General features: G+C 36.6%; 1 protein-coding gene across 1 annotated transcript in view; it reads right to left on the bottom strand.

Moving 5' to 3' along the window:
- The window catches only part of SNTG2 (syntrophin gamma 2), a 194,157-nt gene that overhangs the window by 82,990 nt on the left and 93,197 nt on the right, over positions 1–17,970 (bottom strand). The window contains exon 8 of the mRNA XM_085056753.1: positions 2,976–3,063. Coding sequence (XP_084912879.1) covers positions 2,976–3,063 — 88 coding nt within the window. The remainder of the gene's footprint in view (positions 1–2,975; positions 3,064–17,970) is intronic.

Raw genomic sequence — 17,970 nt, 5'->3', positions numbered from 1 at the left:
GCAGTCCTTGTCTCATCCTTAAGTGAAACTTAATCAGTATCCACAACAAAACCCATGCCGAGTTCTGTATTTTTTTGTATGGAGGAGTGAAATGGAGCAGTGAAACAGACAGAAAAATGTCGTAGATACATAACAAACTGTAGGTAGATATTTCCATGTTATGATCTCTTGTGCTTTTGCCATGGCATGAGATGGTGTAGGGAAGGGGGATGTTTGAGAAGGAAGCAGGGGAGGCAGATGCTACTCCTGATGATGTGCTCATAGTGATGAGATGGGTTAATGGGATGAGACAATATGATTGCAGTTGCAGTGAGCACTAAAACAGCCAGCACAGCAGCTGGTCTGACTGAATGCTGGAAGGTAGAGGACCAAGTGCCTGAGTCTTCTGGGATGCCAGAAGAGGCCAAGCTACTTCAGAATTATGCACGCATGCACTTAAATCCTGCCTGCAGTGTGACTTGGAAAGTTCTTTATTGCATTATGGAGTTGCTACTTAGCTTTTTAGAAGTGTCATTGATGCTTCATGACTGGAATTCCCTTTTGTGCATGGACTTGTGAAAAGCTCCACTTGAAATGGGGTGCTATTCTCTGTAACTCCAGTTTATTTATTGTCTTAAATAGGAACTATTTTCCATAACTTCATACATCTTGTTTGCTTAGTTTCTGGACACAAGAATGAGTATTCATAGCAAGTCACTTACCAAAGGTCCCTTGACTCCCTGACCTTGCTTTCATCCTCTACTGGATGGCTACACAGAACATTCTGGAGAGGAGCATGTAAGCTCTTGCTGATGTGCAGGTTCAGTTCAGGAGAAGGGTAATTTCTTAAGTTTCTTATGTGTCTGATCATACACATAATTTTTTTTTCAGCATGTGGTATAAGGTTGGGATCATGCATGGAACTGGGCAGGCTATTATAATGCTTGCCAAAAAATTCCTCATGCTATGCATAAAGGAAGCCAGTCTAGTAAGCTGCCCAAAATCAGCAGTTTGTACACAAGAGATCTCATTTCAGAAGCACTGCTTCTCTGCTGTGCTCTCTGATAGCCTGTGGTGCCTTGTCTAAAATGGTATGGTCTCCCCTTTTCCAAAAAGGTAATCAGGGACAGACCCCAAATATTGCTAGCTGGTCACATCGAGATGGAAGACAGCCTCCCTGATGATCACTGTTTATTCTTTCTAGAAATAGCACTTTATGGAAGCAGTGCCATGATCCCAACCTCCCAGATAGGAACGCTGCAGCATCTTCTGGTGAGAAAACCAAGTTCCCCATGATGTACAAAGAGAGCATCAATACTTCTGGACCTAAGTGAACTACTTGTGAAGGTGCAGCCAGCTCATGTAGAGTGTGTACAAGGTCTTAGTGGCAAGGTTTTGGGGGGGTGGGATGTCTCCAGAAGTGGGAGATGGCTGGGGGCTGCACTGTGCCAGACACAGACAGTTCCAGCCTGCTCCCACATTTCCACTGAGCTCTGCAGCTCAGCTGGTAGCATCTCTAGGAAACTTTTTAAGAAAGGGTAAAATACAGAAGAGCAGAGACAATGGTAAGGAAAAGCGTGAGACAAAATTCAAATTAACCTCAAGGGTAGTGAAGAAGGTGATGGACAATTTATTTGTCTTTGTTTCTCATTGCCTGAATCTATTTTAACAGGCTATCTATTAGATCTATTTATCTAAATTTCCCCATGTTGCCTCTACTTTGGCCATGATGGTAATTAATATGTGATCTCTCTTCAATGAAGAGCTTTTTTGTTCTATTTTTCCGCCATGTTCTGTTTGAGATCAGGGAGTAAGTGAGTGTCTGAGTGGGAGTTTGGCTCTTAGCTAGGGTTAACCAATGACAAGCAATACACTTCAAGTATGTGATGTCAATCTACAAGATGAGAAACAAGTGCCACTGGTAAGATGCTGCTAGCTTGCCAGAATCATGCTTAAGCTTGGACACAGTATTCCAAGGCATTACAGACATCAACCTACAGTTGTCTAATGATCTAGTAGGAAAAGCCAGAGGACCAAACCTGAAGATTCATTATAAGAAACACTGACCATGCATTTTCAAATGCAAATGACAAGAAATAAGAATTGAAAGAAAGGTTTTAGCACAAAATGCTGAAGTTTAGCTTAGTAGAGGCCTGTCAAATTGGCTTTTGACAGGTGTAACAATCTAGATTAAACAATAGATGCTCTTCTAATGGCAAGACCTGGACTACGACACCTATGATTCTATTGAAATCAGGAAAAACAAGTACATAGTTGAGCCCAAGTTACATAAATAAAATCTAACCAATCCAAAGAAAGACAGGTTTCAAAACTTTTTGCTTCTTTTGGAAATAAAATAATCTGTTAAAATAAACTGTTGCAAAATTATTTAAGCTGATTAGATAAACTGATATATTATGAACACTTCTCCTACTTGCAACATTGATCACAACTGTGCAGCTTGAATATTATATCTGCTAAGCGAAAGAACTCCAAACTTCCCTCATCTGTATTGTTTATATGCATTTTAGTATTTCTACTGTTAAACTACTCAGTTGTCTCAACATAATTCTGATGTCTAACAAAACTAATCAAAATAGCGAAGTAATGTATGAAATACACATAATTAATGTTATCAATTTGTTTGGTAAGTGCCCTTCAAAGTACCTTTCAGTGTAAATGTATGACTCAAATATTTGCACACACTATTTTATTGTATTCATGCAAAGCTTCTACTGAAAAACCTTCAGATATCACCCATGACTATTCTGTATTTTAATGATTTTTTTCAGTTTTATTTTGAATAAATTACACATAAGCAGCAAGGCAGTATGCATTAGATTCTTATATGTTAAACAGTAAAGCAGACAGACAATTTTCTGTTTCTTCCTTTAAAGCACTCAAGGATTGAATTCTTATTTCTGTCACTGTCAGCTTATTATGCGAATACTGCAAAGAGGAAAACAAATTACTCCTGTTCACTAATTTCCTCTTACCTAATGGGAGCTTTAAAAATGATGGAGCTTCCCTGAGGTATTGAACTGTGATGGTAACTTCATCGCCAGCATTTCGCAGTAGGTGTACCTGTCAGTGTGACAAATAACAGCTACTTTAAACCAAAGAACCATCAGTCATGGAAAGCACATTAGTTGCAATGAAATCAACATTTCCGTTGATCTATAATAAACTCAGTGTAAACATTTCTGACTGAGAATGTAGAATAGCTTGAGGACCAAGCCACATTAACAATGGAAAAGAGTAGGCAAGACCAGTGGAACAATGTGAATAAATAATTTGCTGGGCAACCTGAAACTATATATCAGCTGAACACAACTTCCACTAACTGATTTTATAAAACTGACATAGGGTAGCAGAGAAATATGTGTTTATGTAGATATAATACATAAATTTTGTGTGTCTACAAACAGAAAGACACATAGAAATATATTAATATGTCATACATATCTTGCTGTTAATTATTTGGTTTGATTGATCTGGGTAACAAATTAAGGACACTTTTGTGTTTCAAATATAGTCTTGGGTTTTGTGTCTTCATTGTCTGTAAGCATTTGTTAACCAAAAGGGAATGGACACACACACACACAGACACACACATAGACACACACACACAAGTATAGACATATTTTAAACCATCAGAATGCACTTTGGGGCATTGCACACTACTATGTAAAGTATTTTTTTAAATGCAGAACTACAAATAACATCTCTGATGGAACTCAGTTCCTACTACAGGGCTGAGGTATTCCCCAGCTTCATATCCATCACTCTCAGGAAACAGGTATTGCATTTGGTTTGCACATGGCCTGTGCATACAGGGTCTGCATCCCCAATCCAGTTTGTCAGAAATGGATGCTACAGCTTGTGGCCTCTAATCTGAGCACAACCAGAGCATTCATGTAGCAAGCAGAAAAGTAAGTAACTCCAGCAGACTAACTTAAATAGATGCATTTAATGGTTTAATGTACTTGGAGAAAGCTGGTAGTTGTGTTGTTTCAGACCACTGTTTTAGCACAATGTCACATTGGCCAACATCATGAGATGCAGGATTATCTCAAACACGTTAAGTTTTCTGCTTGTGTCCCTAAAATAATGCTTACACCAGAGAATGATGTATTCACTTAGATGAAAATATCAAGCTTATGTCTGATGGAAACTAAGAACCCTTTTTCTTTTATTTCTTCCTCCTCCCCCTTCCCCCACTGCTCACACTACCTACTCAACCCCAGAAATCTGAGTGTTGTGCTTTTATGGACAATTGACTATGAGAAAACCTGAGGTGGGAAAAAACACTATGAAGAAAAATATCATGATCACTGATTTCTGAATAAACCATTTCAAGATGATCACAACAGGAGTAAACAAGAATAAAAGTGTAGCAAAATTTGAATGCTTCTTTAAAGTAAGAAAATATATATCAGGGCTGCAAAACAAACCAATGTGTCCTAAATTCTAAGCTGCAAGAAAACTGTCTCCTGAAATCCTCTGCCCCTTATTTTCTGCAGTTTTTTAGACATTATTCATTACTGAATAGATACTGAAGATGACTGGTAGCTCTGCTAGTCTCACTCTACTGTTACAAAGATAGGAAACCCAATATATTCCCTTCCAAATTAAAAACATCAGAAAATATCAGGGCAGGGAGAAGTCACAGTTGGCAGAAAATACTGTTACCAAATGCTGCTGCACTTGTAACACCACTTTACTTCTCAGTGCATGGTAAATCTATTAGAAATGCTGACTTTAGTTTATAATCATTATAGCAACAACAGTGTTCTGTGAAATTAAATAGAAAATTTTAAAACCAACAAATTTAAAATGTAGTCATGATAGTGTCCTGATATACGTAATGGGAAGAAATACAAACCAAATAAAATTAATACTGAGAACTCAATTTCACATTCACAATTCCCTTTTTAGATAAGCCAAAAAAGTGAAGTATTTCAATTTTAACTTCAGAATAAAAAGGAAGATTTTTAATTTCTTAATAGATATAAAAATTTTGAAGAAAGCTTCTTAAGCAAACAATTTTTGCACACAAACATTTATATTTTTCAGGAGATGAGAGGAGACAGCATATTGCCTAATGTAATTTTGGAAGACGTTAGTCAAATATTACCAATGTAAATTAAATCAAAAAACTGTTGGAAAAAAGCAAAACAGTAGACTAGAAACTGTTGCAGAGTATGAGATTTCATTTTTTATTTCAAATTATATTTTGAAAAGGAAAGATCTCTAATATTAATGCTTTGATTTAACATTTTGAAGCAGCAGTACCTTAAAAGATATTCACACTGTATCATACTCTCCTGGAGTTGTTTAGTATTCTTCCTGTAATGCCTGAAGAGGTCAGAGTGTTGAATCACACACATACTGACAAAACTAAATTAATGTCAGTGATCACAAGAAGGTCTTAACAGTCAGAAGGTCACTAAATAACACACTGCTCTGTGACACTGAAGCTTTTGCAAAAGTCCAGAAAGTCCAAAAAAAACCAAATCCAGTATCTTTGGAGTAACATTCACAGTTACGCTGCTGCCTCACCGTAGTAATAGCATAAAAGGAGGACTGCAGAAGTGAGTGGGTCTTGGTGGGTTTTTAAAAGGTTGATTAAATGCATTTACTCAGCTAACTGTGTGTGTGTGTATACACTTACTCCTAGCTTCATATTTATGAAGGTAAAAAGGGCAATCAACTGAAAAAAGGGCATCAATCTTGCTTTTCATGCTGGCTCCAGTCTGCAGGTTTTGCATATCTTGAAGTGCATTTATCAATCCAGGGTTTATTATGTTTATTTTTCTCACACACATTTCTCAGGAACAGAACAGAGACAATGTTACAAATATAAAGAGGAGGTCCTATATCTCACTTAGCTAACCCCAGTAGAGAGCCTGCAGAGAATATGGCTCATATTTTAGGAAAACCTACTGACCTTTGTTTCATTTTTACTGTCAATGCCTAATTTAGGGAAATGATGTATACCTCTAGGTAGACAAGCCAATGGCACAATTCACAGTCGCTGTGCATTCTTTTTAGATTCTTGTGCCTTGTGTTTACTGTGACTTGCTCTAAATTTTCAAACATACCTGATCAATATTCATACTGCTCAAAGATTCAGACAAGGGTTTGGCTGTTTGAAACAGGTTCTGTCTTATTAAGGACTGCACTAGCAACTAAAATTAAAAAGAGAATGTTTTTGATGAATGAATTCACCCATATGGCCCTTTAGCTGATATCTGAGTGCAGAAGTCACATCATTTAACTTCAGCCATTAAAGAGCTTCAACTCTAGAAGTATTTGCTAACATCTTTTCTAGAAATCGGTAAAGATCTTAGGATAAAAAGAAATCCTCACCCACAGATATGTATCTCTAAATAAGGAGAGTTTGGATGATAACCTTAGATTTTCAAGATATGAAGTTAGATGAAATGAATCTTATCTTGTATCTATTGAAGAATATTTACGATTAAGCACCTAACTCAGACTAAATGACTAAAGCAAAAATTCTGAAGTAAAAGGATGTGAATCACCTGATGAATGCCTGAGCTTGAGGTAAAAGCATTTCAAAAATAAAACACTTGAAATTCACACACAGTACAAGTCTTGAACTTGGCAAGTACCTGGGTGGAAGGTTGTGGACAAGCCTGCAACAGAGCAGGCAAGCAACCAAGATGTAGTAAAATATATGAAAAGAATTAGATCCAAACACATAATAGCAAAAGAAAACCCCAAATGAAATCTAGAGAACTACAAGTTTTTAAAAATTCTTAAATCCTCAGAAAGAGCAATTGTATTCAACAAATAAAAGGCCTCGTAGGCAAAAGTATTTTTGGAGGCCACTTTAGGAAAATTGGCAGTTTCAGCTCAACCCATATGAAAAGGGCTGAAAAATCTAGAAGTGTGCTTATATGTCTATGAGTATGAAAGGAAGATGTGTGAAGAAGACACCTCACAGTACAAGCAGTCTCTAAAATGACAGTAGAAGCAAAATGGCTTTAAAAAAGTTTACAAAATTAAAACTGGAAAAGCATGAAGCAGAATTAAGTGAGTTCAAGACACAATCACTTCTTGATTCTTGTCTGTTTTCCACTGGCCAAATATGGAGTGCTTTCAAATAAATACTTTTGATTCTTCTCTTCCATAACTTTGCACTATTCAATAAGCAATAATCTCTTTCTAAATGCTTAGCTGGCTAATCCAAAGCAAGCATTTGTGTCTGAAAAATTTATACAAATATGTTAGGAATAATGACACTCAATGCATTTTATGGAAATTTTCACAGATTTAAACTAAACTGCAACTTCTCTTCGTTTACTCAATTCTCACTTTTCTCTTATTTCTGCCTGTAAATACAGTAAAAGACATTTTTAACTAGATAGCTTCAATATCAATTCAAACAAATAATGCTGCTTCTGTATGATTTAATTACCAGGAATTATAGACAAAAATGACAAATTATTTAAATGGGCTTTTTTCATTATTGTGTACATTATTTTCTCTAATGATGCAATCTAGTGTGTTATTAGCATTGTGTAAATAATACTTGCAAAAATACCTGCAATAGGAAAGATGCTGATACATACTGTGCATAGGAAAATAAATTTTGAGTCAACTCAGCTGTTTCCTGAAGCAATTAAAGTTTAAATAAATTTGCTTAAGGATAACTATTATCTGAAGCATGAAGACCCATTCCTGAGAAAGTAACTTTGCCATTTTGAAAAAAAAATCCCTAAAATATCACAACATTATGGGGACTTCTCCATGGAAATGCTGGTTAGTCTCAACTGTGATCAATGTGTTATAAATGAAAAAAGTTCAAAGCGACAGAACTGAAAAGTCAAGAACAAGCAGTATGTTTTATTGCTCATCTATTGTACACACTACTTTTAAAAACATAAAATTGTCTCAAATATCAAAAACTCACAACAGACAGAAATGGCTATCTTACCAGACAACAAACATACAGTTCTTAGCCTGAAACTTTATTAAATCATTCCTGGCATATCTGGTATGTCAGCAACATATACTCTAGTATCAAAGTACCACTTCCAGATACATGCAGGTGTTCAAATACACATATCTGACTAGGTGTGATTGGAAACAAATATGGTAAAATGCAATCAGAATCTGTAGAATTGCAAACATTTCTGTCCCAGATGCAGTCCTTTTCAAGCAAACAAATTGGAGTGGCCAATTTGAACCCTCCAGGTTCATGTTCTTCAAATATATTTTAAAATCTTTCTAGATGATGGTTAAGTGGTTGAGTTTATACAAACTTGAATGAGCACAGAGTGAGCTAAAAAGAATAAATGCAAGTTTTCCTGTAGCCATTACTGCTCCAATTTTCTTTGTTGTTTGCTTGCTTTTATAACATACCCGCAGAGTCCTACAGATTTTATGTGACCTGAAGTGTTTCTGATGAGAGAGGTATCAGTCAGAAAATCTCTGCCATCATCTAATGGCAATGATATAAAATGATGATGAAGGTAACCAGCTGAAGGATGAGCAATATTTAATGAAGGCTGTCTTGTGTAAAAACTACAGAAGGCTGTACTTGTCTGAGTATAAAAACTAAATGAGAAGTTTTGAAGTTATCAAACCCAGCAGGTCATATGCTGCATACTCTGATTTAGAAATTGTTAACAGTTTGGACACCTCCTTTTCTCCCAACAAACTTTTCCACAATGATCCCTTTGTTCTAGGTCTTCTAGCCTAATCTAGAGTTAAGGCAGGATTAAATGTAGGAAGCACCAAGAACTGCTTTTGTTGTCTACACATTCACTGCTGAAGTACAAGCTAGAGCACCTAGACCCATGGGCTGATCAGTTCAATGGATTGCCCTGCAGCTTGGATCAGCCATAGCATTTATTTACAATCACTCATATGTTAATGCTTTCAGACCTAAAGAACTGGGAGACCTAGAAAGCAAGAAAAAAATCCTCTTTTACATTAAACAGCATGTAGATGAACATAAAAGGATAATAGCAATACCTATGGATAAAGTTCAGCACTATTCCACAGTAGTATTACCCCTCTATCCTAGTTCTTAACACTTTTGTTTCCCTGATTCCCTGAGCAAGAAAGTGCTACTATCACCATAAACCAGCAGATCATCTGCAATATTCAGCACACATCAGAGAGAAATCTGGTTTTGGCAAAGTCCTACACCTGAAACTTCTGCATACTGTCTCAGGACCACAGCCCATGATTCCTTGCAGTTTTGCTACTGTGTAGGCTAATATTTATTCAGAGCAGATCACCATAAAGTATATTCCTTTATTCAACACAAAAAATTTCCTGTACTGGATAAAACCATGCTATTTGATAAGGGAAGTATCATTCAAATCTCATTGTCACGTTACAGTCTTCTGACTTACTTTCTCTTTTCTCAGAGTTCTGATCACAGCTAGAGCCATAACTTTTAATACAGGGCTATACTTTTTCTACTACACTTTTTTTGTATTAGACTTTTTGCTGCCTAATATTGCATCAGACAAAAAGCAGCAACACCAAAAACCCTTTTGATTTCCAGACCTGGTAGTTAATAGTTTTTGATGCAATGTGCTATCTTACTTGCCATCTGAAGTGTATTAATACACTCCTGCTCTGTGAGTGTTTTGTCTGTTCTCTACAATAAAGAACAAGAGCAGGTGCTATCATCCTCAATTCATCAGGTAAACAAAAGAATCTGAAATATTAGTGACATCTTTAAGACCCACTTGTGGCAGGGCAAACACCCCTCCCCCCCTTCTCTCTCTCCCTGATTGCTGGCTGAGATCGATGGCTCAGATTAAGTCAATGGCTTAATCCAGACTATCAATGCTGCCGTCTGGAACTCAGAGTGAGACACTGAGAGAATGTGAAGAATTTTCAAGTGACCACAAATACACACTCTTTTTCCCTCTAAAACACCACGAAAAACTCAGCAAAAGTAGAAGCTTTCTACATGGACATCGGAGCCTAAAGTAAAGCTTTCTCCCCTGAGCTTGGACGCAAGCTCTGTGGTTACTTCCCTGGAACTGAGTGAGGACGCTGATGCATCTCCAGCTCCAAAAACTGGATTTGGTGAGATCATTGAGTTTCCTAAATTGTATTATTCTGGCTAACTTACAGGTACCTTTCTTAACTTGCATTTCAGCTAGCTCAAGCAAGCATCTCTCAACTTGCATTATAGTTCAAGCAAGGTTTTACCCCATAATTGCATTTTTAACTATTGTAGTGTTGCAATTATGTATTCATTGTGTGTTTATGTGTGTCAATCTGTTCTATGTTTGTATGTTTGTTATGTTCTGTGTCAAATAAATGGTATTTTTAGAGAAATCGGCCAGATATCAAAGAATCTTGCGAACGGGACTAAGTCTTGGGGAACTAGCTATCTTAAAGTCTGTCAAACTGCACAAACACATAAAACTCCTCTCTCCCATGCAAGACACCACTCACTTATTTAGATCACACTCCCATTAAGTCAATAACTTTTTGAAGAGAAACAATACATATGTAAAGTTTATACAGTGATCTCAAAGAACTTAATCTCTCTTGTGAACAGAAATGCAACAATTTTATTGGTGGGTTAATTTTATGTAGTTTTAAGGCCTCTATTTAACTTCTATTTCTCTTTCCATTTCAAAAAAGTTACAAAATAACCAAATTTCACTTATGTAAACAGCGTAAGTCTAATCTTTCAGAAACATTTCTTTAGGTAATCTATTCAGAATCAGCAGGGTGTACACTATTAGCTTGCAGCTATGTTGTATAAATAACATTGAGCTAGAGTGTGTAGCACTTCAGAGTTCTTTATACCCTAATGAAATACTGAGGGTCACCTAATATAAGGCAGTAAATTAGTGAAAAGCACAAAACATTGTTTAGAAAACAAAAGGAAGGTGTAAGAAAGAAATGAGATGGAGGAGATACTGCTTCAGAGAAGTTAGCCAAGCTAGAGTGGAAATCAAGCAGAGTGACTAAAAATGAAGAGTTAGACTAGTTTGGGCACAGCATATAAGGATCAAAGGGAGCAGGAGTGGATAGGTCTTCATCCTGATTATCAAGGATAATAAGGGACACAATACAATATTTTTCCTGAAGCTATAAAGTAGCTTTTTCTTTTCCTACCAACCCTTTCAAAGATACCCCCTGCTGCTGACTTACCCACAGATAGCTTGCATCCTTTTGTCTCATTCCAAGTTTCTCCTTTGGTTTACATATTTAATCTAGCTACTGAGTTTTGTACAGGTGGGAGGAGGAGGAGATGGAAGAAAGTCCCCCTCTATTTATGACTAAAGTGGCTAGTATAATTTCTTATGAATCCTTTGTATGTCTTTCAACATTATTGAAATAATTAGAAATTTAAAAGGGTTAAAAAAAGACACTTTTTAAAAAAATATCTTAACTCTTTTTACCCTTAGTAATAACTGCTTAAAATTTTGGTTGTCCAGCCACACTGTTCTGCTTTACCTAAGTGCTACCTTTTGTGTCCACAGCTTAACAAAGACTTCAATTCTTCCTAGAGCTCCTTTCTGCCAGGTGGCTGAATTCTTCCATCAATTTTAATTATAGTAATTCTGCTTTTGTGCTCAAAGATTATGCACATTTTAAATGCTCATAATGCCAGAATACCTGCTGCTTCTCTAACACAGGGAATTAAGTGCTTGTGAAATGATGGAGGTAAAATAGTAGCACTGCAACAGGAATTACTTAACTGTGGATGCTTTCTTAACATATTTAGAGCTTGAAATAAAGTTGATTTCCACAATTACATTAGAAATGTTGTGTAATATTTTGAGGTGTACATTTCACATGGGTACTTAACGTTGCTCCATTTTTTAAAAATATCTTTCTCTGAAATTTTTCTGTCCCCTACAAAAGTACAGTAAAGGTGCAAATGGATGCAAACTGAAATGGCAAAATCATGTTTTAAAGCATGTGAGTTTTATCATTTGCATGTGAAAGACATCGGAGACCAAAAGTATCCTATAACTTGTTTCTTAGCGAGGAATGCTGCCAGATGCATTCAGTGAGGAAATAATCACACTTCTTAGAGCATCTGGAAACAATGAGAACAAATTGTACATTCCACAAAGTTTTAAAGTTATACCATAATTTGACGATTTTATGTAGCTTAATTTTTATGCAGTGCTGGGATACAGAACACTTAAGGCAAATTAGCACCTGGAGAAATTACCTTAAACTTAGATATAATTTTCATCCAAGCAAGGTGAAAATCATTTTTTAAATTGTTTGTCTCACTGTCACAATAACTCCTGTTCTGCTGTGACTAAATCGCCATGAAAATAGCTCAGGAAAATTCCATAGGATAACTGAAAGAACAGGGAAAACTATGTGCAGCTGAACTTCTTTCTGCACTCTAATGTCACATATTAGCATTCTTGCTATTGATGTTTCTTTCTGCCCACCTATGTAGCAGCAGCAAATATTCTAAAGTACACAGTAAGTCTTAATGAAAGTGACTAAACTCTTTAATAAATGCTGCTCAGTAAAAGAGTTTGCGCACTTCTTTCAGTTCCTGCTTCAGGTTTGACGCATTCAGCTGTACTGCAGATATTCAGCATTAACAGGTATTTGCTGTCCACATAATAGATGATTAAAGTATTCTTTCAGAATTGACTGAGACAATGACAAAGGAACACTCTGAGAACAACTACCAAGATAGAGTTAAGAAAATAAAATCTTCAAAAGCTTGATATCTTTTCTTTGGTGTGTCTGTAGTTCTATAAATGTATTAAAATGCATTAACCAAACATAAACTACATGAATTTTTCATGAGTAAAGAGCTTCTCAATGAAAACTTATTTATAGAAATAATGCAGTATCTTGAACAGCTGTGTGCCAAAATTGCATTGCGCTTGAAAGTAACTTAAAAATGGTTCCAAATCTATATGCTTACTTTGTCTGATCCCAAATGTAAATGTCCTAAAAATAAAGAAGGCAAGGGGTCAGTCTGAGATCGTTTCAGCAAGCTCCCTGTCAATAATACTTATGGTTGATAGATTCTACCTGTGTTGTTTCTGTTCACACGTGTTTGTGTAACTGGAGACAGTCTCTTAGTCTGGAGCACATCAAAACCTTATGCCACTGAAGATACCATTACTCTTTAAAGAAAACTGTAACAGCAACGTATTGGGAAGACATGTAATCACAAACTAGTGAAATTTCATACACAGAAACTTGTCATGGAAAAATTGATATTTAAAACCCTGTAAATTTCTTTTTGAATAGCCAGTGACAATGTAGGTCAGTACTGGAAATTAACTAGAGTGACAAAAGTACAAGATGCTAAAGATTTTGCCTTTGTTCTTTACAAACATCTTTTGTCTTCAAAAGACTAAAAGCCTTTCACATAAGAAGAGTTTGGAAAAAATAAAGGAACATTCACTGGATAGCCATAAGGAGGGATCCACTTAAATTATGTCACAACATAGTACTGCCAAGTTACTCTAGAGAGATCTCCACCATTTTCTTCTTCCTCTCTCTTCAGCCACAACAAACAGAGAGGATTTGGAAGAGGGAAGTGGTAATGTCCAAGTAGGGAAAGTATGTACCTTGGTTTTACTTGCTTTACAAGTTTTGATTAATGCAGCCCTCTAAAACCATATTTATGAGAAGAAACAACTTTGCCTCTAGATTAGTGAACTCCAGTTGTTTTTTGGTGTTTTTTTTTTCTTTTAAAAATATATATTTTTGTTTAATAGTTGTTAGCAGAAGATCAGGGAAAGAATCAGGAAAAGCTCTTTCAGTCACTGGAACTGACATTCTGAGCATTCCTACTGCTCTTCCTTTTTTTTTTCCTCACTGACATTTCCCTGGGATTTGCTTGTCATCCCTCTGGAAGCATAATGACTATTTTGTTTGATTATTCTATTTCATATTTCTTTAGGTTTCCTGTGACAAAACATTCACTCTAACAAAAATTCACACACACATCTCTATGTGTGCAATATAACTTTTAGGGTCTGATTTCTTATTTCCATTCCACGACATCTGCATTGCTTGAAAACAGGACAATTCCTGGAAACAGTACATTGAGGTGATGTAAGACACTACTAATACATTTCTTTGGAGCACTACAAACTCTTTTTAACTTATATAGTAAGATTAACTGCAGCTAAACTTTGCAGTGATGTATGTAGGCTATTTCAGAAAGTGTCTAAAATTTTATTTAGTTTTTGGCAACTGGTCATTTTTACAATGCTTTTTAGAAGCATGCACCTTTTCTTCAAGTGTGTCTAAAAAATTGAATGGGAGAAACACACTACTTTTGCTTCAGTTTGTGAGTGTGGAAGCAAGGGATACAGAATAAAGATGCTCAACTTCATTTAGACTAAAATTATTTATAATATCACTTTTAAACTCCCAACAGAAATAGTTTACTGTAATTGAAACAAACAAAAAGCTATCTAAACAAACTAAAAGCATACTCTGGAAATTACCGAGAAAATGGGAGAGCCATGCAGCTGAAGAAAGAAATCAACAAAATTTCATGACATGCAGAGGAATCACACAACCTCCACATGATGTGAGAAAAAACTCAGTTACTGGTTCTTCTGGATCTGGTAGAATTACCTTTCCAATATTAAGAGAATATTTCTTCTATGCTGAGAAAATAAAAATTTGCAGTACAAAGGAGGACCTATTCAAGTAAACCATGCAGAGCACTGCTAAAAGTACTGTAAAGTTTCATCTTGGCAGCATTAAGACAGATCTCCAAGAAATGAAAACATTAACACTTTGTCTGTGCAGAAAAATATTCATTTTCCTTTCATTTAAGTGATCAAGTTCTCATTTTATACTTGTTGTACTTGAATTACACTGTTCATTTTGACTTCTTGACATTTTTCCTCTTGGGTGAAAAAACGTGTTCAAACTGAAAAAAAATTCCCACAGGAAAAACTGCAGAAATTCATAATCTATGTTCCACCATTAGGAACTGAATTTCAGGAAATCATGCAGAGAACTTCAATTCCAAAATAGCTAATGCAGACTGGATGACGGATTCAAGGAAAAATGATAATAAAAGGTATCTCAATGAAGATAAAGAATTTTCAGGTTCATTCCTTGTATCTCAATTAATCAGCCTAATGAAGCATGTTGCGGTTGCCTTGGCGCAGTTGAGCGCCCCCAGTTCAGGGTGCCACGGTGAAGGCCCAGATGAGCCATGGAATTGAATTAGCTCTTTGGTCACGGCGACTTGAAAGAGCACTCCCAGGAACCTTTGCTGTAAGAGTAGTTAATATGCACCAGTATGTTCAGCTATTGGCCCTGCTTCTCTCCCCTCCCCCGTTCCCTATAAGGTCTTATTCTAGAAGTTTCTCCTTTGCTCCTCCGGCAAGTTTTATATCATTGGTTGCTTCGAACTTTGAACCTTCCCCTTCTGTATCCCTATTGAACCAAGCTGTTGTCAATCAACTGTTCCATGTACCCCATTGGTCACTTCGTGCTCTCCCCTCCCCTTTTCCGTTGCCTTAAAACCTCTGCACAGCGCAGAGCAGTGCTTTTCCGAGCTCCTCCCGACCCGCTCCAGACCTCCCTGCCCGTCCTTCAATAAACCCTCCTTTAACCCCGCTCGGAATTGCCTACATTTCTTCTGACCGCCTCTGATCTCCAGACCTCCACAGCTCCTGCAGGAGCGCAGCTTTCCCCAGCCCCTTTTACCCGCCACCCCAAAGGGCGAGCCGCTGCTGCCTGAGAAGGCCGAGAACCTGTTGCCCCGATCCTGAACTGGATTTCGGGCCGGGAAACCCGACAGAAGCACAATTTCATCACTGCCTGCCAGACATACCAATGAAACATTAAATAGCATTACAATAAACACCTGAAGTATTAAAGATTAAAAAAACAAACAAACAAAAAACTACTGGCTAAAAGCTCTTCAAATTCTGATAATATAAAATTATTCCCATTGAATGGGTTCTCTGTTTTAATGGATATTGTTTATTTAGCAATGTCCTTCTGTGAGAATATTCATAAATAAAAAATAAATAAATGTTTTCAAGTACTTTCCTGGATCAATGAGCAAAATTCCAAATATATTAACATTTGTGCGAAATACTAAAAATGTGTGAAACATCCTAATTTGCTATAAAATACATGAATAAGAAACAGTAAGAAAAAAATAATGTGCAGCACCTAGTTTTCCATTTTGAATAACTAAACTCTCTCTCCTGCATTTTCTAGTTAATAGAAATAATCAATTTACTGTCTTGAAACAGGAATAATGCCATACAAACTTACACTTGAACTAATCCTAAAAGTCATAAAAAACAGCCCAGGTTTTGCAGGACCTCAAACAATCATATAGCCCAACATCCCGTGAGAAAATGAACCTACATGAGATTATGTAGCACCCTGTCCAATTGCACCTTGAAAGGCACCAATGATGCTTTTCCATCATATCAGCTACAGTTTACTTGTGGTCAAAACAAACAGGTACTTCTAGTGCATTTCAGCATAGGGCAGTGCTCACCTCAGGGACTCAAGAATCTTTCTGAATTGTATTTTCCTCTTTCACTAAGTACAGGGAGAGAAGAGTACCCAGCCCCACACCATGAAATGCCAGGAAGTGTTTTCAGCTCTCTGATTATCAGGTGGCCCCAAAGATGCTTAGAGGGCTGGAGTACCTCTCCTATAATGACAGGCTGTGTGAGTTGGGGTTGTTCAGCCTGGAGAAGAGAAGACTTGGGGGAGCACCTGACAGAGCACCTTCCAGACCCTAAAGGAGGCTGCTCCCAGGAGGGCTTAGAGCAACTTGGTCTAGTGAAATGTGTCCCTGCCCATGGCAGGGGTGTTGGAAGCAGATGATCTTCAAGGTCCCTTCCAACCAAGGCATTTTATGATTCTGTGATTCTATGAATCTGAAAAATTCTATTATATTAGAAAACTGCCACCTTGTGCTTCATTTCCTTTCACTGATTATTGTGAATACCTTGCAAATTGAAGTCCAACTAAAAGAATTCCAAGTGGTGCACCTTTGTGAACTTCAACCAAAATACCCTTAATCCTTGCTTCTCTCTTTCTCTCTGCTCAGGAGAACTGACTGCTCCTTTCGTGTTATGCATGGTGACAATCCAAGTAGCCATCAGGGAAAGAAAATTATATTTCCTCCATTTGATACACAATACAGAAACCCTATTAATCTCTGAATTAAAATTTTATGCATTCACAGTCTTTCCACACCAGTAGAATATTTATAAAAATAAAATTAATGTTCAAGGAAAATAAATTATTTTCAATTTTCCACACTATTTTATTACCTACTGCAAAAGCAGAACTTTTCTTGGCATTGATTCAGAATTATTTACTCTATCCATATGCTTAGCCAGAACTAATGTGTGATAGTAGAAGCTTGAATAATTGTGGAGAAAAGCAAATTCTAGTATTAGAAGTGAAGGACAGGAGAGCCAGTTTGTTGTTAAATTGCTGCTGACAGAGTACCTAATTGTTTGGCTTGCAGAGAAGTAATCACCTTTTAACACTGCTGAAGTTCAAGGGTCAAGAAACAAAACTACGTATTTGGTACAATCAAGAGCAGTTAACTACATAAACATCTCAGGAATGAAGATAGTAAGTAACAGACAGAACAAACTGGCCTCCTTTCCTGAAGTTCCCAGATTTTGTAGCATTCTGTACCATGAATTAACCCCAATGGGTTGTAAGTCTTCAATACCTGTGAGCCATACTGACATACTATTACACTTAAGCTTCAGTTTTGTGAAATTTAGGTTTTCTGAGTTTGTGCCTATTGAGTGCACCTCCTCACATCCTACAAGGGTGAACCAGCAGACATTCTAAAATGGCAGAAATTAATAACAGAGGAAGAAGTCTAAAGAGCAAGGAATGCCATTGTGAAACAAACAAAATAAAAAGCTGAAAGAAAATTTTTGAAAATATTTGTTAGAGCTAGAATTTAAAAAATAAAATAATCAAACCAGAAAACAGAAAAAAACCCATCAGTTCAAC

The sequence above is a fragment of the Lichenostomus cassidix genome, chromosome 3, assembly GCF_008360975.1.
Source record: "Lichenostomus cassidix isolate B80296 chromosome 3, HeHo_3.0, whole genome shotgun sequence".
Classification (NCBI taxonomy): Eukaryota; Metazoa; Chordata; class Aves; order Passeriformes; family Meliphagidae; genus Lichenostomus; species Lichenostomus cassidix.
The sequence above is the reverse complement of the archived record's forward strand: the minus strand, read 5'-3'. Positions and strand labels throughout refer to the sequence as shown.